This window comes from Tyto alba, unplaced genomic scaffold (genome assembly GCF_018691265.1).
Source record: "Tyto alba isolate M040663 unplaced genomic scaffold, T.alba_DEE_v4.0 Super-Scaffold_28, whole genome shotgun sequence".
Classification (NCBI taxonomy): Eukaryota; Metazoa; Chordata; class Aves; order Strigiformes; family Tytonidae; genus Tyto; species Tyto alba.
The window spans coordinates 16,766,282-16,785,167 of NW_024881302.1; the positions used below are offsets into that span (position 1 = coordinate 16,766,282).

The 18,886-nt window shown below is 61.3% G+C and overlaps 4 protein-coding genes across 4 annotated transcripts; 1 reads left to right on the forward strand and 3 right to left on the reverse strand.

The window, feature by feature from the left end:
* Positions 1-294: 294 nt before the first annotated feature.
* Positions 295-2,088, reverse strand: PTX4 (pentraxin 4). The gene is given in 5 exon segments (XM_042798901.1): positions 295-502; positions 504-1,536; positions 1,538-1,560; positions 1,691-1,840; positions 2,047-2,088. Coding segments are annotated over 5 exon segments (1,443 nt in total). The 3' UTR covers positions 295-307.
* A 396-nt stretch (positions 2,089-2,484) lies between these two features.
* ECI1 (enoyl-CoA delta isomerase 1) lies at positions 2,485-9,428 on the forward strand. The gene is made up of 7 exons (XM_032998272.2): positions 2,485-2,590; positions 3,011-3,139; positions 4,168-4,295; positions 4,943-5,089; positions 6,412-6,533; positions 7,247-7,425; positions 8,932-9,428. The coding sequence occupies exons 1-7, from the start codon at positions 2,548-2,550 to the stop codon at positions 9,093-9,095; spliced, it is 912 nt and encodes a 303-aa protein (XP_032854163.2). The 5' UTR covers positions 2,485-2,547; the 3' UTR covers positions 9,096-9,428.
* Positions 9,429-9,567: 139 nt separating this feature from the next.
* On the reverse strand, positions 9,568-13,577 carry LOC104364837 (deoxyribonuclease-1-like 2). Its single transcript, XM_032998270.2, is given in 9 exon segments — positions 9,568-9,793; positions 10,507-10,603; positions 10,730-10,884; positions 11,137-11,255; positions 11,258-11,424; positions 11,531-11,614; positions 12,624-12,712; positions 13,069-13,276; positions 13,558-13,577. Coding segments are annotated over 9 exon segments (975 nt in total). The 5' UTR covers positions 13,563-13,577; the 3' UTR covers positions 9,568-9,742.
* Positions 13,578-14,805: 1,228 nt separating this feature from the next.
* LOC104358505 (deoxyribonuclease-1) lies at positions 14,806-18,886 on the reverse strand. Its single transcript, XM_032998278.2, has 9 exons — positions 18,843-18,886; positions 18,115-18,262; positions 17,407-17,495; positions 17,160-17,243; positions 16,903-17,018; positions 15,931-16,043; positions 15,469-15,626; positions 15,293-15,389; positions 14,806-15,019 (listed from the first exon to the last, which is right to left on the reverse strand). Exons 2-9 carry the CDS (start codon positions 18,259-18,261, stop codon positions 14,966-14,968), a joined length of 858 nt encoding a protein of 285 aa, XP_032854169.1. The 5' UTR covers position 18,262; positions 18,843-18,886; the 3' UTR covers positions 14,806-14,965.

An 18,886-nucleotide genomic window follows, 5' to 3' on the forward strand; every position in this document is an offset into this window, starting at 1 on the left:
GACCAGAAATAAATGAGGTTTCTTCTCTACCCGGAGCATTTTAATAGGAGCAACTGGGCTGTACATCCTCTGGGGACAGGAGCTGATGACCTCCTGGCTTGAGACAGGCCCTGGGACTGGGTCCCACCTCTCCCATTCTGGCTGCCAAAACCCCTTTTCCTTTTCCCCACCTCCACCGGCCCCAGTCCTGAGACGCCCTCTCTGCCAGGTGTCCCATCGCTCTGGGAGGACGCAGCTCACGCTGACACCGGCGCTGTGAGACAGCCATGACCACTGGCAGCCAGCACCGTTCCTGCTGCCAGGCTCGTCACAGGCAGTGCTGGAAGCAGGGACACGCCACCCTCCACACCCCGCCCTGCAGGGAGGCATCAGCCAGCGTGAGGAGGGGGCCATGGGGCAGCCCCTGGCCAGTTGCCATGCTGGCCACCTCCCCGGGCAGGAGAGCCCAGCTCCAGAGAGTGAAGCCAGCCAGGTGACCCACAAAAGCTTCTGCGGTGCTGAAGTCCCTGGCCAGGGTGGTCCAACTCCCAGCCCAGCACCAGTGAGCCACCAGCGGGAATTTCATAGCCCTGCCAGAAGCCAGAGCCAGCAGTCAGCAGCCATCGGTCCATGTAGAAATGGTACTGGCCCCGGCTGGAGGACCAGGTGAGGCAGATGTGGTGCCACTTGCCATCCAGGAGTGGCATCACCGGGAGCTCCCGTTACTGCCTGTCCCCGATGATGAAGTGCGCAGAGCCAGGGAGGTCCCCGCCACGGCCACGCACAGCCAGCTCACTGCCACCATTCTCAGTGACATAGGAGAGGAGGGCACCAAGGCGGGGGGCCGGGGTGGCCAGCCAGGTACAGAGTGACAGCGCCCGCAGCCCCCGGCGCGGCCCCGGCCCCAGGACGGCCACGCGCTCGGCAGAGGTGTTGGGGAAGAGCAGAGTGGTGCTGGTGCGGCAGGCTGGGGAGGGGGGTGCCAGGGCAGGGGGCCCGTACCTACCCTCTCCTGGCTGTTGGGGGGCCGGTGGCTGCTCCGAGGGGACTGTGGTCACGGTGGGGAGAGCCGGTGCTATGGCTTGGGCTGCAGGGGCTGCGTTGTGGGGGGGCTCTGTATCCTCCCCTGGTGCTCCACCAGGCCCGGCATCACCCGTCAGCTGGTGACTTTCCTCTTGCCAGCGTCGCTGCCACTGCCTTGTCTTCGGGTGCTGAGGGCTGGGGGTGCTGGTGGCCACCCAGCCCTGTGGCTGCCACTCCAGCTGGCTGCCCCAGCTCTGGGCAGTGTCTGGCAGGCCAGGCAGCATGGTGTCAGCCTCCACTGATGCACCCAGTGGGTGGGTGACAGGGCGGTGCGGTGGGATCCGGGCACCCACAGTCCCCTCCAGCCGCTTCAGCCTGCGGTGCAGCCGCCGGCTAGCAGTGGCCAAGCAGGCCAGCTCGGTGCCCAGGGCAGCTCGGGCAGCAGCGGCCGCCTCTGCCTGCTCTGCCAGTGCCCAGAAGCGTCTGTCGATATTGTAGGAGATGTTGTTCTCGGCGATGCTCTGGAGATGGCTGTGTCACCTCCTGGTGCCGGTGAAACTGCAAGGGAGCGGGGCAAGGTGGGGTGAACCCCCCATCCCCATGCCGAGCCCCTGAGGTGCCGGTGACCCCCCAGTGCCACCTGCCCCCCTGGCACAGGCTGTGCCCCTTCCCCACCCCAGGCACCCACCTGCTCCTCCAGCCGCCGCAGCCGTAGGAGCAGGGGGCTGGGGCGAGCCCCTGGCCGCAGCACCGAATTCAGTCCCCCCGGCAGCACAGCAGCCAGGAGCAGGCGGGGGGGAGCAGCATCCCCGCCATGCCGCTGCCGGACACTCGCTGCCTGCACGGCAGGGCCAGCGCTGGCCCCGCGGGGCGGTTTCCACCACGATGATGAGATCCACAGCCACCGCTGGCACGGCCCAGCGGCTGACAGCCCCGCGGCTCCCAGCCCCCCTGCCACGGGCCAGGAGCTCTCCCGGGGGTCTGGCCCCCCAGGTTGGGGGCCAGGCAGGGCGTCGGGGGGTGCTGAGTTGGGGGGGGACACACACACCGTGGTGGGCACAGGGGGGGCTGAGCTGGGGTGCGCATGTGCACACACACACACATGCACGCACACACACACACACACAGAGACACACACACACACACAGACACACACAGAGACACACACACAGACAGACACACAGACACAGACACACAGACACAGACAGACACACACACAGACACACAGACACACACACAGACACAGACACACAGACGCAGACACACACACGCAGACACACAGACACAGACACACAGACACAGACAGACACTCACACAGACACACAGACACAGACACACACAGTGCTGGGCACAAGGGCCCAGCGGGGCGGGTAAAATGGTGGAAGCGGGACAAGGCAGTGTGGGCGGGGCTTCACTGATGAGGGGCGGGACCACCACCAATGGTGGGCGGGGATTCAGCGCCGAGGGGGCGGGTCTTAAAGGCGGGATGGGGCGGTGACGCGCGGCCGAGGCCCCGCCCCCTACCCTTGACCCCCGCGGCAGAAGATGGCGGCGCTGCCGACGGTCGCCCTTCGGATCGCTCGGTCAGGTGCGCCCGGCCCCACCGTGTCCCTCGTCGGGGGGTCGCCGTGTCCCGCCATGCGACTGGGGGGAGTCCCCACGGCCCCTCCCTGTGTGTCTTCGCCGTGGTCAGGGTGTTCCACGTCGTGGGTTGGAGGGTCCCCGTGTCCTCCCTCAATGGGTCAAGGTGTCCTCGTGCCCCACTGCCGTGGGTCAGGGTGCCCCATGTCTTCCCTCAGTGGGTCAGGATGTCCCCCCTGTCCCCCTGCCATGGGTTGGGGTGTCCCCACACCCTCCTTCAATGGGTCAGGGTGTCCCTCTGTCCTCCCTCGGTGGGTCAGGCTGTCCCCATGTCCCCACCCTGTCCCCGCAGAGCAGTTTTGGCGAGAACACCCCACACCTGTGGGGGCTGTGCCCTGCCCGGCCCTACATGCTTCTGTCCCCCCAGGTGTGCTGCCCCTCTGCCGCCGGCCACTGGCATGGGGCAGAGCTGCCCTGCAGCCCCCCAGCCGCCCACTCACCCCACATCGTCCCTTCAGCAACAACAAGATCCTGGTGGAGCTGGATGAGAGCTCAGGTATGGCTGGTGGCACCTCTGCAGTGTCACCCTCAACCCATGGGGTGTTACAGGGCACAGGCAGGGCCCCTTCTGTGCCTGCCCCACAGTGTGACCCTGGGTGTGGAAAACCACCAAAGCCCCAGAAGTTCCAGCTTCAGCTGCTTAAGACCCTCAGAGAGAAACGTCTGGGGACGGGAGTCTCGCCAGTTGTGGGCACTTCAGGTGGCTGGGTGCTGCTTGAGTGCCACAGGCAAACCCTGGCTGTCACCCTGGGCAAACCTCGTGCCCTGTCCCTGCCCATGCATCGTCCCCTTTGCGGGGTCCCTGCTTTGGGGACCTGGTAGAGTGGCAGGCAGTCCTTCAGGGAGCAGCCGTTGGGGATTTTTGTGTCCTGGCTGCCAGGAATAGCAGCCACAGGGCCACATCTCCGCATTGAACAAAGGGGTGCCTTTTCTTGAGGCATTCCAGGCCCTGCCTTCAGCTGCCAGACCCCTGGCTACATCATGCTGTCCCCAGCCTGGGCAGAGCTGCAGCACCCAGACAGCCCTCAGTGAGGACATTTTGGGGTAGGGTAGTGCCATTTGGGAGGGGATGAGGGTGGAGAGCCCTTCCCACCATGCTGGCCAGGGTGGCAACGCTATTGGCAGGCTCAGAAAGGTGTGTGATCCCCTGGGCATGGGATGTTTGCTGTGATAGAAGCTGGAGACTTGACCTTATCCAGTGAGCCCAGAGAGAAGGGAACTGCCAGGCAGTGTGACCCTGAAGGTGGCTGATCTTTGGGACAAGCAGCGTGCCACTTCATGCGTGCTTGTTCACTCTCCAGGTTTGCTACTGACTGAGCGAGCCTGGCTTGCAGGCAGATCTGGGCAAAGGCAGGGCCCTGCTCTCGGCCCTGCCACTCTGGGGACTTTTTTGAAGAGCCAGGGGTAGAAAGACACGATCTGGGTGAGCACGGAAACAGGGAGGCGGGTGAAGCTCCACTGAGCAAGGCGGTGCATGCTGCTGTGGTGGGGTGTTCCGATGCCTCTGTGTTTACCATGGCACAGGTGTCGCCACGATGAAGTTCAAGAGCCCCCCGGTCAACAGCCTCAGCCTGGACTTCCTCACTGAGTTTTGCATAAGCCTGGAGAAGCTGGAGAACAACCGGGCCTGCCGGGGTGTGATCTTCACATCTGTACGTGTTGTCCTGAGCTTGGGGTGCGAGCTGTGGGGCAATTTGTCAGACAGAAGTGCCTTTCCCTTGCTTGTGTTTGGCCTCTTGGCTCCCTGGTCACTGACACGGGGGGGGGGCCAGGAGGCAGCTTTGATCGGCTCTGGAAGGAGGGGAGGGAGTTCTTGGAATGGCTGTGCTCTTTCTCCTGTGCCTTTGTCTAGCAGAAGAATACCAACCAAGTATTGTCATTAAAATCAAAGCTGCTTATCTGCAAACCTGACGCATCCCTTGAGATCTCTTGAACTGCTCGGAGGGAGCTGCTAGGAGATGCCAGTGTTTATTTTCAGACATGACATGGGTACGAGGTGGTGCTTGGGAATGGGACAGGACAGGTTTCGTGCTGCTTGGCTGACGTACCTGCATGGGAACCTTGATAATGAGAAATCGTGCTGCAAGCAGAGTCCCAGCCCTGCAGGCTGTGGTGATGGCATGATCCAGGCTGTGGGAGCACTGGGGAGATTGTTTCAGAGCCCCAAAAGACCCTGATTTATGTCATATTTAATTATCGCTTTCCTTTTGCTCAGGCTGACAGGCCGAGTGCGTTAGAGGGCTAAAGGGTGATCCCTGAGCAGTGACTCTCAGTGATGTTTGTATTTTCCCGATTCCAGGCCATCCCCAACATCTTCTCATCTGGCCTAGACATCACCGAGATGTGTGGTAAGAGCATGGAGCACTACGCCGAGTTCTGGAGAGCTGTGCAGGAGACGTGGCTCCGGGTGTACAGCTCCAACATGGTGACAGTCGCTGTGGTCAATGTATGTCCTTTAGATCCGCCTTCCCAGTCATCCCGCGCGGTCTGTCACTCGTTGCGGCTTGTTTGCACCGTGTGGGCAGGAACAGCCCAAAAAAATCAGGCTTGTCAGCGCTGAAACGAAACACAGGGATGGCTGGGCAAAGTACATGTCTGTTGGTTCAGCGCGCTGGCGGGGGGGAAGGTATGGAAGCGTGGGATGTTGCAGGCCCCACGTAAGCTGCGGGCGCTGCTGGGGTTCAGCACCGTTTCAGCTGCGGTGGAGAGCTTGTATGGTGCTCGTGTCCTGCCGATGGGGGCTGAGGTGCCCTTGGCAGTGTTTTGTGCAGCAAGAGCTGTACCTTTCCCCAAGAACTCGGCTGGGAGTCTGTCCTCTAGGCTGGAGGACCAGGAGGAGGGCTGCAGGCCAGTGGTAAAGCCCAGAGGGGCACCGATGGCAGGTGAATACTGGAGAAGCTGAGCAGTTGGTGGAGGGGGAGTCCAAAGGATGCCTGTCACGCGCCCACCGGCTGCTTTCTCACTGACGAGCCTCATAGGAGCTGCCCAGGGTCACTTGCTCGGCCGTTGCACCCCTTCGCTAGAGTGGAGGAGATGGGAGGCAGCCACGCTCTGCCCCAAGTGCTTGTCCCTTGGCCCTTTGGGCAGTGTGATTTGTCGTAAGCCCTTTTTTCACCAGTTTTTGCTCCTCCAGCAGTGGTTCTTGGCCAGCAGGGAAGTGCCATCTGAATCTCGGTGTCCGTAGATGGGTTGTTACCTGCTGGGTGTCTTGTTTTCATTTTTCAATGCCGTGCCACTTTGGCAGCTCACGGTTCTGTGTCTGTCCATAGACTGTCTTTGAAGGCAGTTGGGTCTCTGAGCAGCTTCCCACAGGCATCCTGTGCAGGGCTCAGCAAGCACTGAATCATGGCAAAGGTGGTCAGAAATGGAAGTTTTATAGGCAGAAGGTGTTGCAGAGTCCCTGGACAGAACCATTTCTGTGGTATTTAGGGCTAGAAACTCAAGTGGGGTTAAAAACTCATGTAGGGTTACCAGATAATTCTGTGTCAAATCTCCGCTGAAGGGTTTGCAACCCAAGTAATGCAGATCAATTAACTAGATTTCCAGACTGGAAAATGCAAGAAACAAAGAGCACTGTAAATGAAAGGATGCACCCTAGTAAACCTATCAGAAATCTTCTAATGCTGTTTTGAGTCAGGTAATCAGAGACTTGGGGGCCATCTGCTCTGTCATCCTGTGTCTTCCCTGCTCTGGAGGGAACAGTGAAGCTGAGGGCACAGGGACATTTGTAACCGTGACCTAGACTCACTTCTTGCTTCTCTTTGCCAGGGGTCCAGCCCGGCAGGAGGCTGCCTCCTTGCCTTGTCCTGTGACTACAGGATCATGGTGGAGAACCCCAGATGCGTCATCGGCCTGAACGAAGCCCAGCTGGGCATTGTGGCTCCCTTCTGGTAGGCCAGTGCTTCCCACTGCTAGTGCCGTGTGTAGGTCTCTAAAAAGAATTAATCTTCAAAGTGTTTCAAGGTGTAATCGGTTTAACTGGCCACTGAGATGTGGTTTTATGTGGCAGCAATCAGGTAGTTGCAGCTGCAGGAGACGGGACCTCATTGCTCTGCCCTATCCTGCAGGTATCTGAGAAGCTTTAAGGCTGCAGAATGTCCTCACATCCTTCACCAGCGAGGACCTCAATTCTGACTCTGCAGTCAACTCCAAACCTAGTGCTTGGAGATCTCCCTGGTCGGGCTTAATGTAGGAATATGTTTTGCTCTGGGTACGTGCTGTGTACCTGCAAAATCCCATAGTTGTGGAGATCTCTGAAAGCATAGGGAAACTAATGTAGTATGACACAGGCCCTTGGTTGCCCTAAGAACGTGTAAGTGTGCTATTGGAAAGGAGCTTTCTCATCACAGCAAGTGGGCACAGCAGGGACCCGTGCACCGAGGGTAGAGCAGCTCTGGTGGAGAGGAGCAGGAACTCTGTTGGAGCAGTACCAAAAATGGCTCTGCCCGCCTGACTTTGCACAGCGCGGCTGAGCCCGTAGCTGCTGTTCAGAGACCCGTGCCTGAGGAGTGGGACCAAGTGTGCTCTTGGCTTTGACGTCTGGGTGCAGCTGCCACTCGGCATTTCTTTCCCTGACCGTGACTTTTCCTCCCATCTCTCCTAGGTTTAAGGACACATTCGTCAACACTGTGGGACACCGAGTTGCTGAACGCTCCCTCCAGCTGGGCTCCCTCTACCCTGCACCCGAGGCCCACAAGTTTGGCCTTGTGGATGAGCTGGTGCCTGAGGAGAAGCTCCAGGAGAGGGCTGCAGCCATTATGGCACAGTGGCTGGCCCTTCCCGGTAAGGGTGGCACCTCCGGCAGAGGGAGAGGGCATCTGATGTGGGTGGGAAGGCCTGGTACCTGGGAGCCACGTAACAATTTCCGTTTAAAGGGAAGGTGTGGATGGCTGGGAGGTAGGAAAGCTCAGCGCAGCGATCCAGGGAGCCTTGGGCTAACAGAGATGGGTTTGTCAGTGCCCCCGCGTGGGAGGACACCGTGCTGGGTGTGCAGGGCCCGTGGCTCCGGCTCGGCTCGCCCTGCCAGCCCTGCTGAGTCAATACGGAGGTGCCAGAGCTCCAGATACAAACCGAATCTCTGTGTCTGTCAGTGAAGGTGTTACCCCAGGAAAGCTGCCGTGGAGTTGAGGGAACAGGCTGGGTGAGAGGGCCTCGGTGGCTGCCAGTCCGCCTGTGTGGTCTGGATCAACTCTCGGCTCTCTGCTGAGCTGGGGATGGCGTTGGGGGCACGAGGACAGACAGCAAGCTCAGGCATCACATGTGTGTTTGGGCTGCTCCGTGACTGGCAGCGCATGGTTCCTCCTGAGCGCTGCAGGGAGGTGCAGCTACGTATCACCCTTGGGCTGCTCTCTCTCTAGAAATCTGAACGAAACTGCACAGAAATGGATGGGTCCCAGGACTGTCACTTTATGTCCCAGCCTTGGAAGAGGGTTCCTAACCAGCTCTCTCCCCTGCTGTCCTGGTGTTAGAGTGACACCTCAGCCCCCAAGAATAGGGAGCACACCTCAGCTGTGCTCTCTCCTGACTTCCAGGAGGCACCGTGCAAATCCTTCCCCGGAGCCAGGAGGACTCTGTCCGGGTGAAGGTGTCTGCAGCACACAGGTGCTGGAGCAATTCGGGGTTCCCAGGGCGTATGGGGGGTGTGTGTGTGTGTGTGTGTGTGTGTGTGTGTGTGTGAGTCATCCTTTGACCATCACGGTTGAAGCTGCATCACTGCACGTGGCTCTGTGTGAGTGTGTGAGCAGATGCGTGTGCGAGGCCTCGGTCGGCTCCGGCAGCATCCACGCGGCCGTGCGGAATGGCGCAGGCCCGGAGCCTGCTGTCGGGACGAGCTCGAGGCGACGGTGCCGCCGGCGTTTGCACGGCGTGTTTGGCGTGAGCGGGCTGTCCCGCCAGAGGTCAGCGGGGCCGCGTTGGGGGAGCTCAGAGCCAGAGCAGTTTCAAACAGCAGGGAATTTTGTTCTGTTACTGCTGTCCTGAGCCCAGTGGTTTGTGTTGGGGTGGGGCTTGGGCTCTGGAGGGCGCAAGGAGGAGGTGCACAACTTTTTGTCCTCTCTCCTAGTAGGTCAGTCGTTTCCCCACTGGGCGGTACAGATCATAATTTATTGTGTGAGAATTTATCCAGTTCAGCTTCCAGCTGGTGGGGTTTTTTTACACCTTTCCCTGCTGGTTTAAAGAGCCCTTTGGTGTGTGGTACCTCCTGTTTTGGAGGCACCTGCACGTGGTGGCAGTGGCTGAGAGCCGATCAGGGATGAAGCACATCCGCCATCCTCGCTGTCCTCTCCGCAGATCATTCCCGTCAGCTCACCAAGTCCATGATGAGGAAGCCAGTGTTGGACCGCCTGATAGCTCACCGGGAAGAAGACATTCAGAACTTCATCACCTTCATCTCAAAAGAGTCCATCCAGAAGTCACTTCGCATGTACATGGAGATGCTGAAGAAGAAGAGCTAAGGAGCCAACCACCCAGGGCCCGGTCCCAGGAGCACAAGTGACCCTCTGAAACGTGGCACTAACTGTAGACTTTCGCAGTGAAGCCGTTTGCAGTGTCAGCCGTTGTGCTGCCCGCTCCCATGGCTGCCCCAACCGCCCCTTCCTCTTAGTCCCCGTAGAGTGCCTGACACCACCGCTGCCTTTCCTGAGAGCGGGGAGAGCTGCCTGCTCAGCTCCCCCAAGGAACGGAGAGGGAGAGGGTCTTGACACCTCTGTGACCCGAGCCTTGGATATCCTCCTTGCATATCCTCCTTGGATGTCCTCCCTCCTGTCCAACAGCTAATTCTGAAATGAGGTTTTGTCAATAATTTTTTTGATGAGGTAGGAGACGGATGTTCTGTTCCCCAGCCTGTCTGTGGTCACCGCTTCCTGGCTGGTGGCCTGTCCCCAGGCTCTGCTTCGTGGTGGGCTGGGGGAGCTCTGCCGTGAGCCACGTGGACTTTTGGGGGAGGTCTGGGCACGGCCAGCAGACGGCTGCCACCCTTCTCCAGACCGGGACGTGGAGCAACCCACACACCGGGCTCAGCGATGGGGCTGCGGGGAGCGCCTTCACGGGGCGTGGTGGTGGGAGCTGGAGCTGGATCATGGTCTGTGGCTGCAAGAGGAGCTCAAGCCATCAGCTTCACCTCGACTGGGTAGTGGTCGCTGACTGCCAGGGCCTGGAGGAGGGCGAGAGGTAGGGAGGTGTAATGCAGGTGAGCCCCTCCCCATGCTGGGGGGGCCGGCAGAGCGGCCGTCATTGTCCTGCCAGAAACTTCTGCCTGCTGGAGGAGCACGCCATGTCCCCAACGCTGAGATGCTCAACGCACAAGGCTCCAGTTTTGGCACCTCTCCTGGAGAGATGCCCAGGCGTGGCCTTGGGCAAGTGCTGGTAGTGGGGCGCTTGCCCTCCAAGCCCCCCGTGTCTCACTTGGGAGCTCTGTGCCAGCTCTGGGCGGTTGAAGATGGGCTTGGGTTGCCCCACGCCCTGAAGTCCTGCCCCACCTGCCCACGAAAGGCCACAAAACTCCCTGTGCATCTCATCCCTTCCCCACAGGGACAGGCAATGACCCCAAATCCCCCCTTGTATTCCCACCCATGGGTCCCTTGTCACCCCAAGCTCCCTGTTAGCTGGCTGCAGGCTGCTGTGACCCAGGAGGGGTGTGTGCCTTTTGCAGGGGCTCTACTGGTATCCTAGCAAGCAGGTGCTGGGCAGGGACACACATGCCATGGCCAGAGTCAGCTTGGGCTGCTGCAACTCCATTTTTTAACATACTTAAATGCGGCAGCTACGTGGCTAATCCCACACAGACGTCAGCCCCGCAGCCGGTGCTGCCCGGGGCAGCTCAGCTTTGGCACCTGTTTGAGCCCTGGGTTTGTGAGCCCGGCTTACCTCCTCCTGCTCCAGCTGGAAAGCACGCTGGAAATTGTAGATGGCAGCTGAATTTGGCACGATGCTTCTCTTCAGCTTGGCACCGCACGCCACGATCCTGCCAGGGAGATGCAGGCCGTGGGTCCTGGCTCCTGCCCCCGCGCCCGGCCGCTGGTGGTGCGGGATGGGCAGGGGGGTCCCGGGGTGCCAGGGAGGGGGACGGCGGCACCGCAGCAGCACTCACCTGTCGTAGGCACAGTCTGACTTCCCCACGGTGGTGTCGGTGCCGTCGGGGAGCAGCCACTTGAAGATGTCGCTGGTGCGCAGGCGGATGGCCGACCAGTCGCTCGGCTGGACGTAAGCGCAGTCGGCGTTGAAATCCCCCAGGAACATGATGTTCTGTGGCGGGGAGATGGCAGGGCTCGTGGTAACTGGGGAACGGGGCTGCCCCCGACACCAGCCCTCCCGTGGGGGTCAGCTCGGGGTGCTGGGGCATCCCTCGTGGCAGGGGATGGGGCAGGAGCAGGGTCCCCATCCCACCACCCTTGCACCAGCCGTGCTCGCCTCAAAGCGGGGGCCCAGTGTGTGTTGAATGGTCCCCAGGGCTCAGCCCCCACCCTCAGCGCCACCCCTGATGCCGGCGGCACTCACGTCAGTCCCCCACTTGTCGACGATGGCCAGGTAGACGTCGTAGAGCGCGTCGATCTCGGCAACGGCATCGTGCGGGGCCGAGTGCAGTGGCACCAGCACAAACTCCTCCACCTCTGCCAGGGGAGAGGGACATCAGCTTCACGGCCACCCCATGCCAGTGCCCAGGGCCACTTGTCCCCCTGCTTACTGGTGTGGGGTGCTGAGACCCTCAGGATGAATGGCGCCCGGCTGAAGACGTCCTGGGGATCCTCATATTGATAGGTGTCCACCACGGAGACAGTGTCTGTCCTGTGGGACCAAAGGGATGGTGACCCTGGGGCTTGGCATGGCCCATATGTCCCCTCCATGGTATTGGTGGCCCCGTGGTGCTGTGGGACAGCCCCAGCCCTGTTACCTGTAGATGAAGAGGTACATCTCCTTGTAGTTGTCCCGTCCCAGGGGTTCACTGATCTCGTAGTCGTATGGGGAAGAGGACACGCTGCGGAGATGCAAAGGCAGGACAGTGACGTGGCTGGCACCATCCTGGGGTGGCCCTAGCAGAGCCAGGGGCTGGGCAGCCGTGGGGTTGGCACCGGACAGTCCTGCTCTGCTGTCCCCATGGGGACGGTCACGGGGTGACATGAGGTGTGTTGGCTCTGAGCCACCCTCCTGTCCCCGCCACCCCGGGGTGGCTCCTGGGGCACTGCTGGCCACAGGCAGGTTGCGGGGCGGCTCCTGCCACCCCTTACTCTACAGGGACGCTCCCCACCTTCGTTTACAGCAAAGCTAAATTGGGTTAATGAGCAGCCCGAGGCCCCGCGGAGCCTGGCGTCACCCTCCCTGCCCCAGCTGCTTTGTGGCTGTGCTGGAGGGGACATGGAAAGGGGCGAGGACACGGGCTGGGCGGACCTGCTCATGAGCACTCGCCGCCTTTCAACAAGGCAGCAGCAGCCTTGGCCTGGGTCCTCACCCAAAACGGGGTCAGCACCCAGCCAGCGGAGGGGCTACCGCCCTGTGGTGGCCACTTTTAGCCCACCCCAGCAGCCCCTTTTCCTTCTGGGGTGCCTGAGCCACTCGCTTCTGAGCATCATCTGCCACTGGGTCCATCCTGGGGTTCCCCCTGCCACTCACAGGGTCTTGGGGTGCGGGGAGCTGTCTGCCACTGTCCCCTTCATCCCCCCATCTCACCTCTGCCCTGTCCTGTTGGATTTTGGAGCCGGAGCTTGCCAGAGCTGTAGTTCCTTTCCATCCTGTGTGCTCCGCAGCTTTCGAAGGAGTTTTGTGCCACTTGTATCCCCCTTCCCCTCCCTGGATTATTCCCAGTGGCTTTTTCACTGCCTGTCCAAAGCTTCAGCCCCAGGACTTTTCTCCTATTCCACTTTCCACAAACAAACCCTCTGCTGATGGATGACTTTTTTTGGCCCTTTATTACTCGGGCAGCAGCTTGGCTTTCCCTACTAGTGCCGGTGCCTCAGCCCGGGCGCTCTCGGCCCCGGCTTGGCTCCTACCTGTTGAGCTGCTCCATGAGCTGGGTGACGGCGCTGAGGTCGGAGTCGCGCACCTCCTGCACCAGCACCACGTCGTAGCGGCGCAGGATCTGCGAGGCCAAGAGGGACGGTGATGATGAGAGGGAGCCTGCCACCGGGTCAGGGCCACTGTCACCCACCCATCACCCAGCCAGGCACCCTGACACGGTGCTGGGTGCAGCACCGCGGGGACCCACGTGTCCCTCGGTGCCAGGGCAGATGTCCCCACAGAGGGCTCAGAGGGACACGGGGGGGTGTGCCTCATGCCCCACCTTGGTCCCCACCAAGCCTTCATCCACCCAGGGCATTCCCAGTACTGGGATGCCATCCCATCCACAGCCACATCCCCTCGTGTCCTTGGCACAGATGCCACATTTCGGGTCCACCCTGGCGCACAGCCTCCCCGCGTGGCACCCGCTGCACTCACGCTGACGATGATGCCCGCCACTCCCTCGTTGGACATCTTGGTGTCACCGAACGCCTGGATGTTGAAGGCACCGACACGCAGCGTGGCGGTGGCTGGGCACAGGAGAGCCACAGCGAGCAGGGACAGTGCCAGCGTCACGGTCCCCATCCTGCCAGGAGGGATGCTGAGCCTCAGGGATGCAGTAATGGTAGCTGAACTTGGAAAACTGCTTTGGATTTGGGGATAGAGCAAAAAAAAAACCATGTAAGTCCTTCTGAAGTCCTGGCGTGCAACCGTGTGCCACGGAGGGCACTGCCTGGAGCAGCCTGCGGAGCTGGCACAGGCTGTCTGCCGGCTTGCCCATCCCAGGGGACGCTAAACCCCATTCTGCTGTGGTGAAACCGCCTGGCAGCACCTCTGCCAGCCCCTGGGATCACTCAGCTCCGCTCCCTGACGGGATGTCTCCATCGCCCGCCAGCCCCAGCCACCGCCACCAGAACCCTGGGTTACTCCATGTCCTTAAAACTGATCCCAGCCCCGCCGTCAGGGTGAGGGAGCGACTCCTCATCCCGGTTCATCCCAGTCCCTCCCAGTTCGCAGCTGAAGGTGCTGAGCCCAGATCCATCCTTACCTTGCTGAGTGCGCAGCACCTCTGCCCTCCCGGCAGCAGGACGGGTGGCTTTATTCCCACTGGAAATGCCGGCAAAGCAGGATGAGTCGGACAACCCCCGTGGGGGTTTTGGCATGGCTTTGGGTTCCTTCCTACATTGGGAAACCAAAAACCCACAGGGTGGCAGGGTGGGGCCAGCATAGCCACCCCTGTGCTGACGTGGTGAGGGGCGGCCAAGGAGGCACGGCGGTGCCGGAGCATCCCAGCACGGGACTTGGGGTGCAGCAGCCGGGGTGACCCCCCGGGTCGCAGCACCGGGCATGGCAGCCAGGCGGGTAGCAAAGGACGATGGCCTTAATGTGGGTGATTCAGATGGTGTAATTAGAGGGGAGAGAAGGAAATGGTGGGGTGTCTGGGACAGGCAGGCTGAGCACTGCCAGCCTCGGCAAGAGGAGGTGGCTGCAAACCCCGCCAGCAGCCCTGACGGTCGCCCAGAACAGCCCCACTGGTGACCCAAAGCAGCTCCAGTGGAGCTGGCATCCCCCACGCCGGCACACGGCGTCACCACTCTGCCGGGGTGCCAGCAGCGGGGCGGGCGGGGAGGCGATGGCCACTCGTGCCGGGACTTGCCGTGCTCTCATGCGCACCGCCGGGTTTTGCATCCTCACACCCCGTCACGGGATGAGTCCAGTGTCCCTCGCTGCTGCGCCCGCACCGAAACCCCCCCAGGAGGCACCGAACTCCCCGGGGGACTGACTCATGTCCTCCTCCTCCCCCCACCCTCACCGTCAGCACCCTGTCAGCTGCCCCGCAGCCTGGCAGGCTCCAGCAGGATGTGGCCCCCAAGCCAGCAGAAGAGGATCCTGTGACCCAGCAAGAGGGTCTAATCCAGCCCTGAGCCCCCCGGGCCCTTCCCAGTGTCCCTGCTTTTGCCGCTGGCAGCTCAGAGGGGAGCAGAGCTTGCTGCCCTCTGGGTCCAGGTCTCTCGATGGCAGGAGGTGATGCCCCCAGCTCCGGGGGCCTCCCTGGCTCCAGCCCCAGTGGGGCTTCCCCTGGCAGGGGGACGGGGGACTCGGGCGCAGGGTTCTGCTGGAGGGGGCTGAAGGGACCCTCCCTCCAGAGCTGCGAGTGCTGGAAGAGGCTCATTTTTTAATGGAAGCAGAGAGCATCCCACTCCCACAAGACCCCGAAGAGCGGCTTCTTGCAGAGACAGAAGGCAGCTTGGCTGGCACTGGTGGTGCGTGGGCTTCCATGAGGGATGCTGGTGGGTGCTGGGGTGTGCTTGTAGCTGCTGGCACAGGGGTGGGCTCAGCGGGCTTTCAGGGTCACCTCCACCGGGAAATGGTCACTGACAGCCAAAGCCTGGGTGTGGGGGGAAAGCAGAGAGGCGGCTGAGTTTGTTCCAAACTGGCATCGCTGTCATGGCCGGCTGGGACTCCAACACTCCACTCCTACCCCAAAGTTTAGAGCTTACCCCAAAATGCTCAGGTTGGGGGGTTGAAACGGAGCAGGGGTTGGGGTCAGGCCACCCTTGGGTGCACCCTGGGGAACAGGGAGCCCACCCGCACTCCCGGGAGGCCCTGGTGGGTTGGATCCTGGTGCTGACGGGCTTGTGTGCCCCAGCCCCTCACTCACATCCTTGCTCTGGAGGTGGAAAGTCTTCTGGAAGTTGTTGACAGTGGCGGAGCCAGGCTCAATATCTTTGCGCAGTGCGGTGCCGCAGGCAACGATGCTGCCGGAGCATCATGGGGATGTTAGTGCCCACCAGTCCCCCCCCGTGCCAGCCCCAACCCTCCCACCGCAGCACCCACCGGTCGTAGGCACAGTCGGTGGTGTCGGCGACGGTGGTGTCGGCGCTGTCGGGGATGAGCCACTCGCAGGCGTCGAGGGAGCGCAGGCGGATGGACGGCCACTGGGCACTGGTCACGTAGGAGCAGTCGGCGTTGAAGTCGCCCAGGAAGAGGATGTTCTGCAGGGCAGCACGCTGCGTCCCTGCCCACGGATCTTACAGGGCACCAAGGGCTCCCTAAAATCTTATGGGGCAGCAAGAAACGCCTCTGGGGCTCCCCGGCATGGGGGGACAAGCCCCCAGTAAGGGGAGTCACCCAGCACCTCCCTGCCCTGACATTGCCAGGGTGGAACCTGCTCTGATGGGTACGAGAGGTCTCCTGTGGGGCGCATCCATCCCGGCACAGCCACTGGGAAGTGTGGTGGCCGTGCCCCAGCCCGCCCGGCTGCCCCAGGGAGGAGCTGAGCTCCCCGCCGCCGCTTACGTTAGTCGCCCACTTGTTGACGACGTCGGTGTAGACATCGTAGAGTGCATCGATCTCGTCCGCCGCGCTGCTGGGCTCGGAATGCAGGGGAACCATCACGAACTGCTCCACCTCTGCCGGACAGGCGGCCGTCAGCCCCTGGCGCAGGTGCAGCACCCACAAAGGGAGCAGGAACCCCCAGGGGACCACCCCAGGCCAAGCCCCAGCTACTGGCTGGAAAAAGCTGCTGAAGGGAACGGGTGTGTTGGCCTTTTGTGGCCAGCCTGTCCTCCAGGCTGGAATTTCCAGTGGGAGGCTGCATCCCTCTACATGTTGTTTGGGGTTTGCTGCTTGTTTTCCATCAGTATTTTCAAGCCACTGTGATTTTGGGAAGGTGACAGGGGTGGGAGAGAGATAGGAGAGTGTGTGTGCCCTGTGGAGGTTCTCAGGAGGTGGTGGCATACAGTTGGAGATGGTAAAAGAAATGGGACAAGGTGGGAGATGGCATGTGATGGGAGGTGGCATTTGATGGGAGGTGGCACGTGATGAGAGATGGTACATGAGGGAAGATAGTACATGATGGGAGATGGCATCCAACTGGAGGAAGCAGATGGTGGGATATGGCACAAGACGGGAGGTAGCAGGTGATGGGGTGTGGGACATGGTGGGAAACAGCTGGAGACGTGAGATGGCACGCAACTAGAGAGAACGCCTGGTGGGAGACGACAGGCGGTGGGACGTGTTGGCAGATGGTGGGAGATGGCACATGGTGGGGAATAGCAGGCAGCACTGGCCATGCTGAGCAGGTACCCAGGACCCCTGGGCACCCCCGGGTGGGAGAAGGCCCCACAGAGGTGAAGGACCCTGGTGGCACCCCAGAGCTGGGCTCCAGGGTGCAACCCCCCTGCTTGGCAGGACCAGCTCCAGGCTCAGCCCTGCGTGGAGGGGACCCTGTGCCAGGTCTGGGCAGCCCCCAACGCCAGCTCTGCTCACGCGTGGTGGGCGAAGAGAACTTCACAATGAAGGGCTCCCTGCTGAAGGTGTCGGTCCCGCAGGACTCACAGCCATCGTCGTAGTAGTAGCTTCCCAGCACAGAGACCATGTCCGACCTGAAGGAGGAGAGCAGGGCAGCCCCCAGCACCGCTCCCACTGCAGCCAGGGCCCCCAAAGGTACCCACCACCCCTTGGGGGACTGCTGGGGGGGACATCAGGTGACACAGGGGACGCCAGGCCCTGGCAGCATCCCTTACCTGTAGATGAAGAGGTACTGCTCCTTGTAGCTGGTCCGACCCAGGGGGATGCTGTCCAAAAAGCTGTATGGGTGTGGGGACACACTGGGAGCAAGATGTAAAGAGGGTGAGAGGAGGCTCCCGGTGCACCCCAGCGCCCATCAGGCTCTCTCTGGCTGAGCCAGAGATGCCCTGGCACAGTGAGACACCAGCCGGGATCTGTCCCGACATCCCATTTGCACCCTTGTCCCTACTTCATTGGGGTCACCTGTTGAGCTGGTCCATGAGCTTCCTCACAGCACTCAGGTCGGTGTCCCGGACCTCCTGCACCACAGTGATGTCGTACCCTGACAGGATCTGGGGGGACAAGCCCAGAGTTGCTTGCCCCTGGCCAGCAGCTGCTTGTGGAAGCACCCATGGGTGCCTGGGCTGGGCTGTGAAAGTTCCTAGGCTGGCAACAGGGGGGAAGCAGGGACCCAAGAGCCCAGGGAAGGAGGTCCTCTGCTGATGCGTGTCCTCTGTCTTGAAAGGGCCCTGGGGTGACACAGTGCTCTCTAACACCCGTATGTCTACCACCCGCCATCCCAACAGCTCCTTGCTCACAAGCTGCTCTGAGTGAGAAACCTGAGCAGCATCAATTGTCCTTGGCTGGGGACCGGCAAGAGTGGAGATGGCCCAAGGTTGGAGATGATGATGGGGGAAGAGCAGATGGGTGGATGAATGGAGGGATGGATGGATGGATGGATGGATGGATGGATGGATGGATGGATGGATGGATGGATGGATGGATGAACGGACAGACGGAGGCACAGATGAATGGATGGGGGTGTGTGGACAGGTTTATGGGCGAGTGGATGCACGGATGAACACATGGATGGACGGACGCCTGCAGAAAGCTGGTGTCCAACTACCCCAAGCTGGCTGCATCCCAGAGACCAGAGAGTGGCCAGGGCAGCTCCTCTCCCCCAGCACTCACAGAGACGATGATATCTGCAATAGTCTGGTTGGACATCTTGCTGTCCCCAAACGCCTTGATGTTGAAGGCGCTGATCTTCAGCGTGGTGGCCATGTGCAGCAGGAGAGCTGCAACCAGCAGCGACAGCACCAGCTTCGAGGCCACCATCCTGCATGCAGAGGGGCAGGGATGGACTCAGCCCCCTTGGCTGGGAGGGGAATTTGGCACAGACGATGAGGGTGACCAGAGTATTCCCACTGGCCATACTGGTTTCACTGGGAGGTGTCCATTTCGCAGCAAACCACCAGGACCCAGGGATGGTGCATTCCCATCCAGCCACCCAGCTCCTGCCTCATGCAGGGCCTCATCCTGCCTGTCCCTCCTGGAGGGAGGCCAGACAGCTTGCAAGGCCGGAGGGGATAATTCGCTGGCAAAGAAGCAAATGCCATTTCATGGTGACGCAGAGCAGTCGCTTCCTCATTCACCGCACTCAGCCCAGACACCTCTCCTGGACTGAGTTGGGTGGCGGCAGCTGGGGACACCAAGGTCCCTTGGCTTGTGCGTCTCCCAACCCTCTCTGCATCTGCATCGGAGACCCAAAAGACCCCACAGCAGCCATACTGGGACAGAGCAAGGGATGGATCCCCCCCTGACACCCCTCCCCACCTCCTTCCCTGCCTGGAGCATCCTTACTTGGGGTATCCTACCCCCCTTCCAACCCCCCAGTGCTGCCCCTACCCCATCCTTACCCAGGCTGGAGTCCCCCTGGACCCCCGGCTGAGGCAGCGTGGCA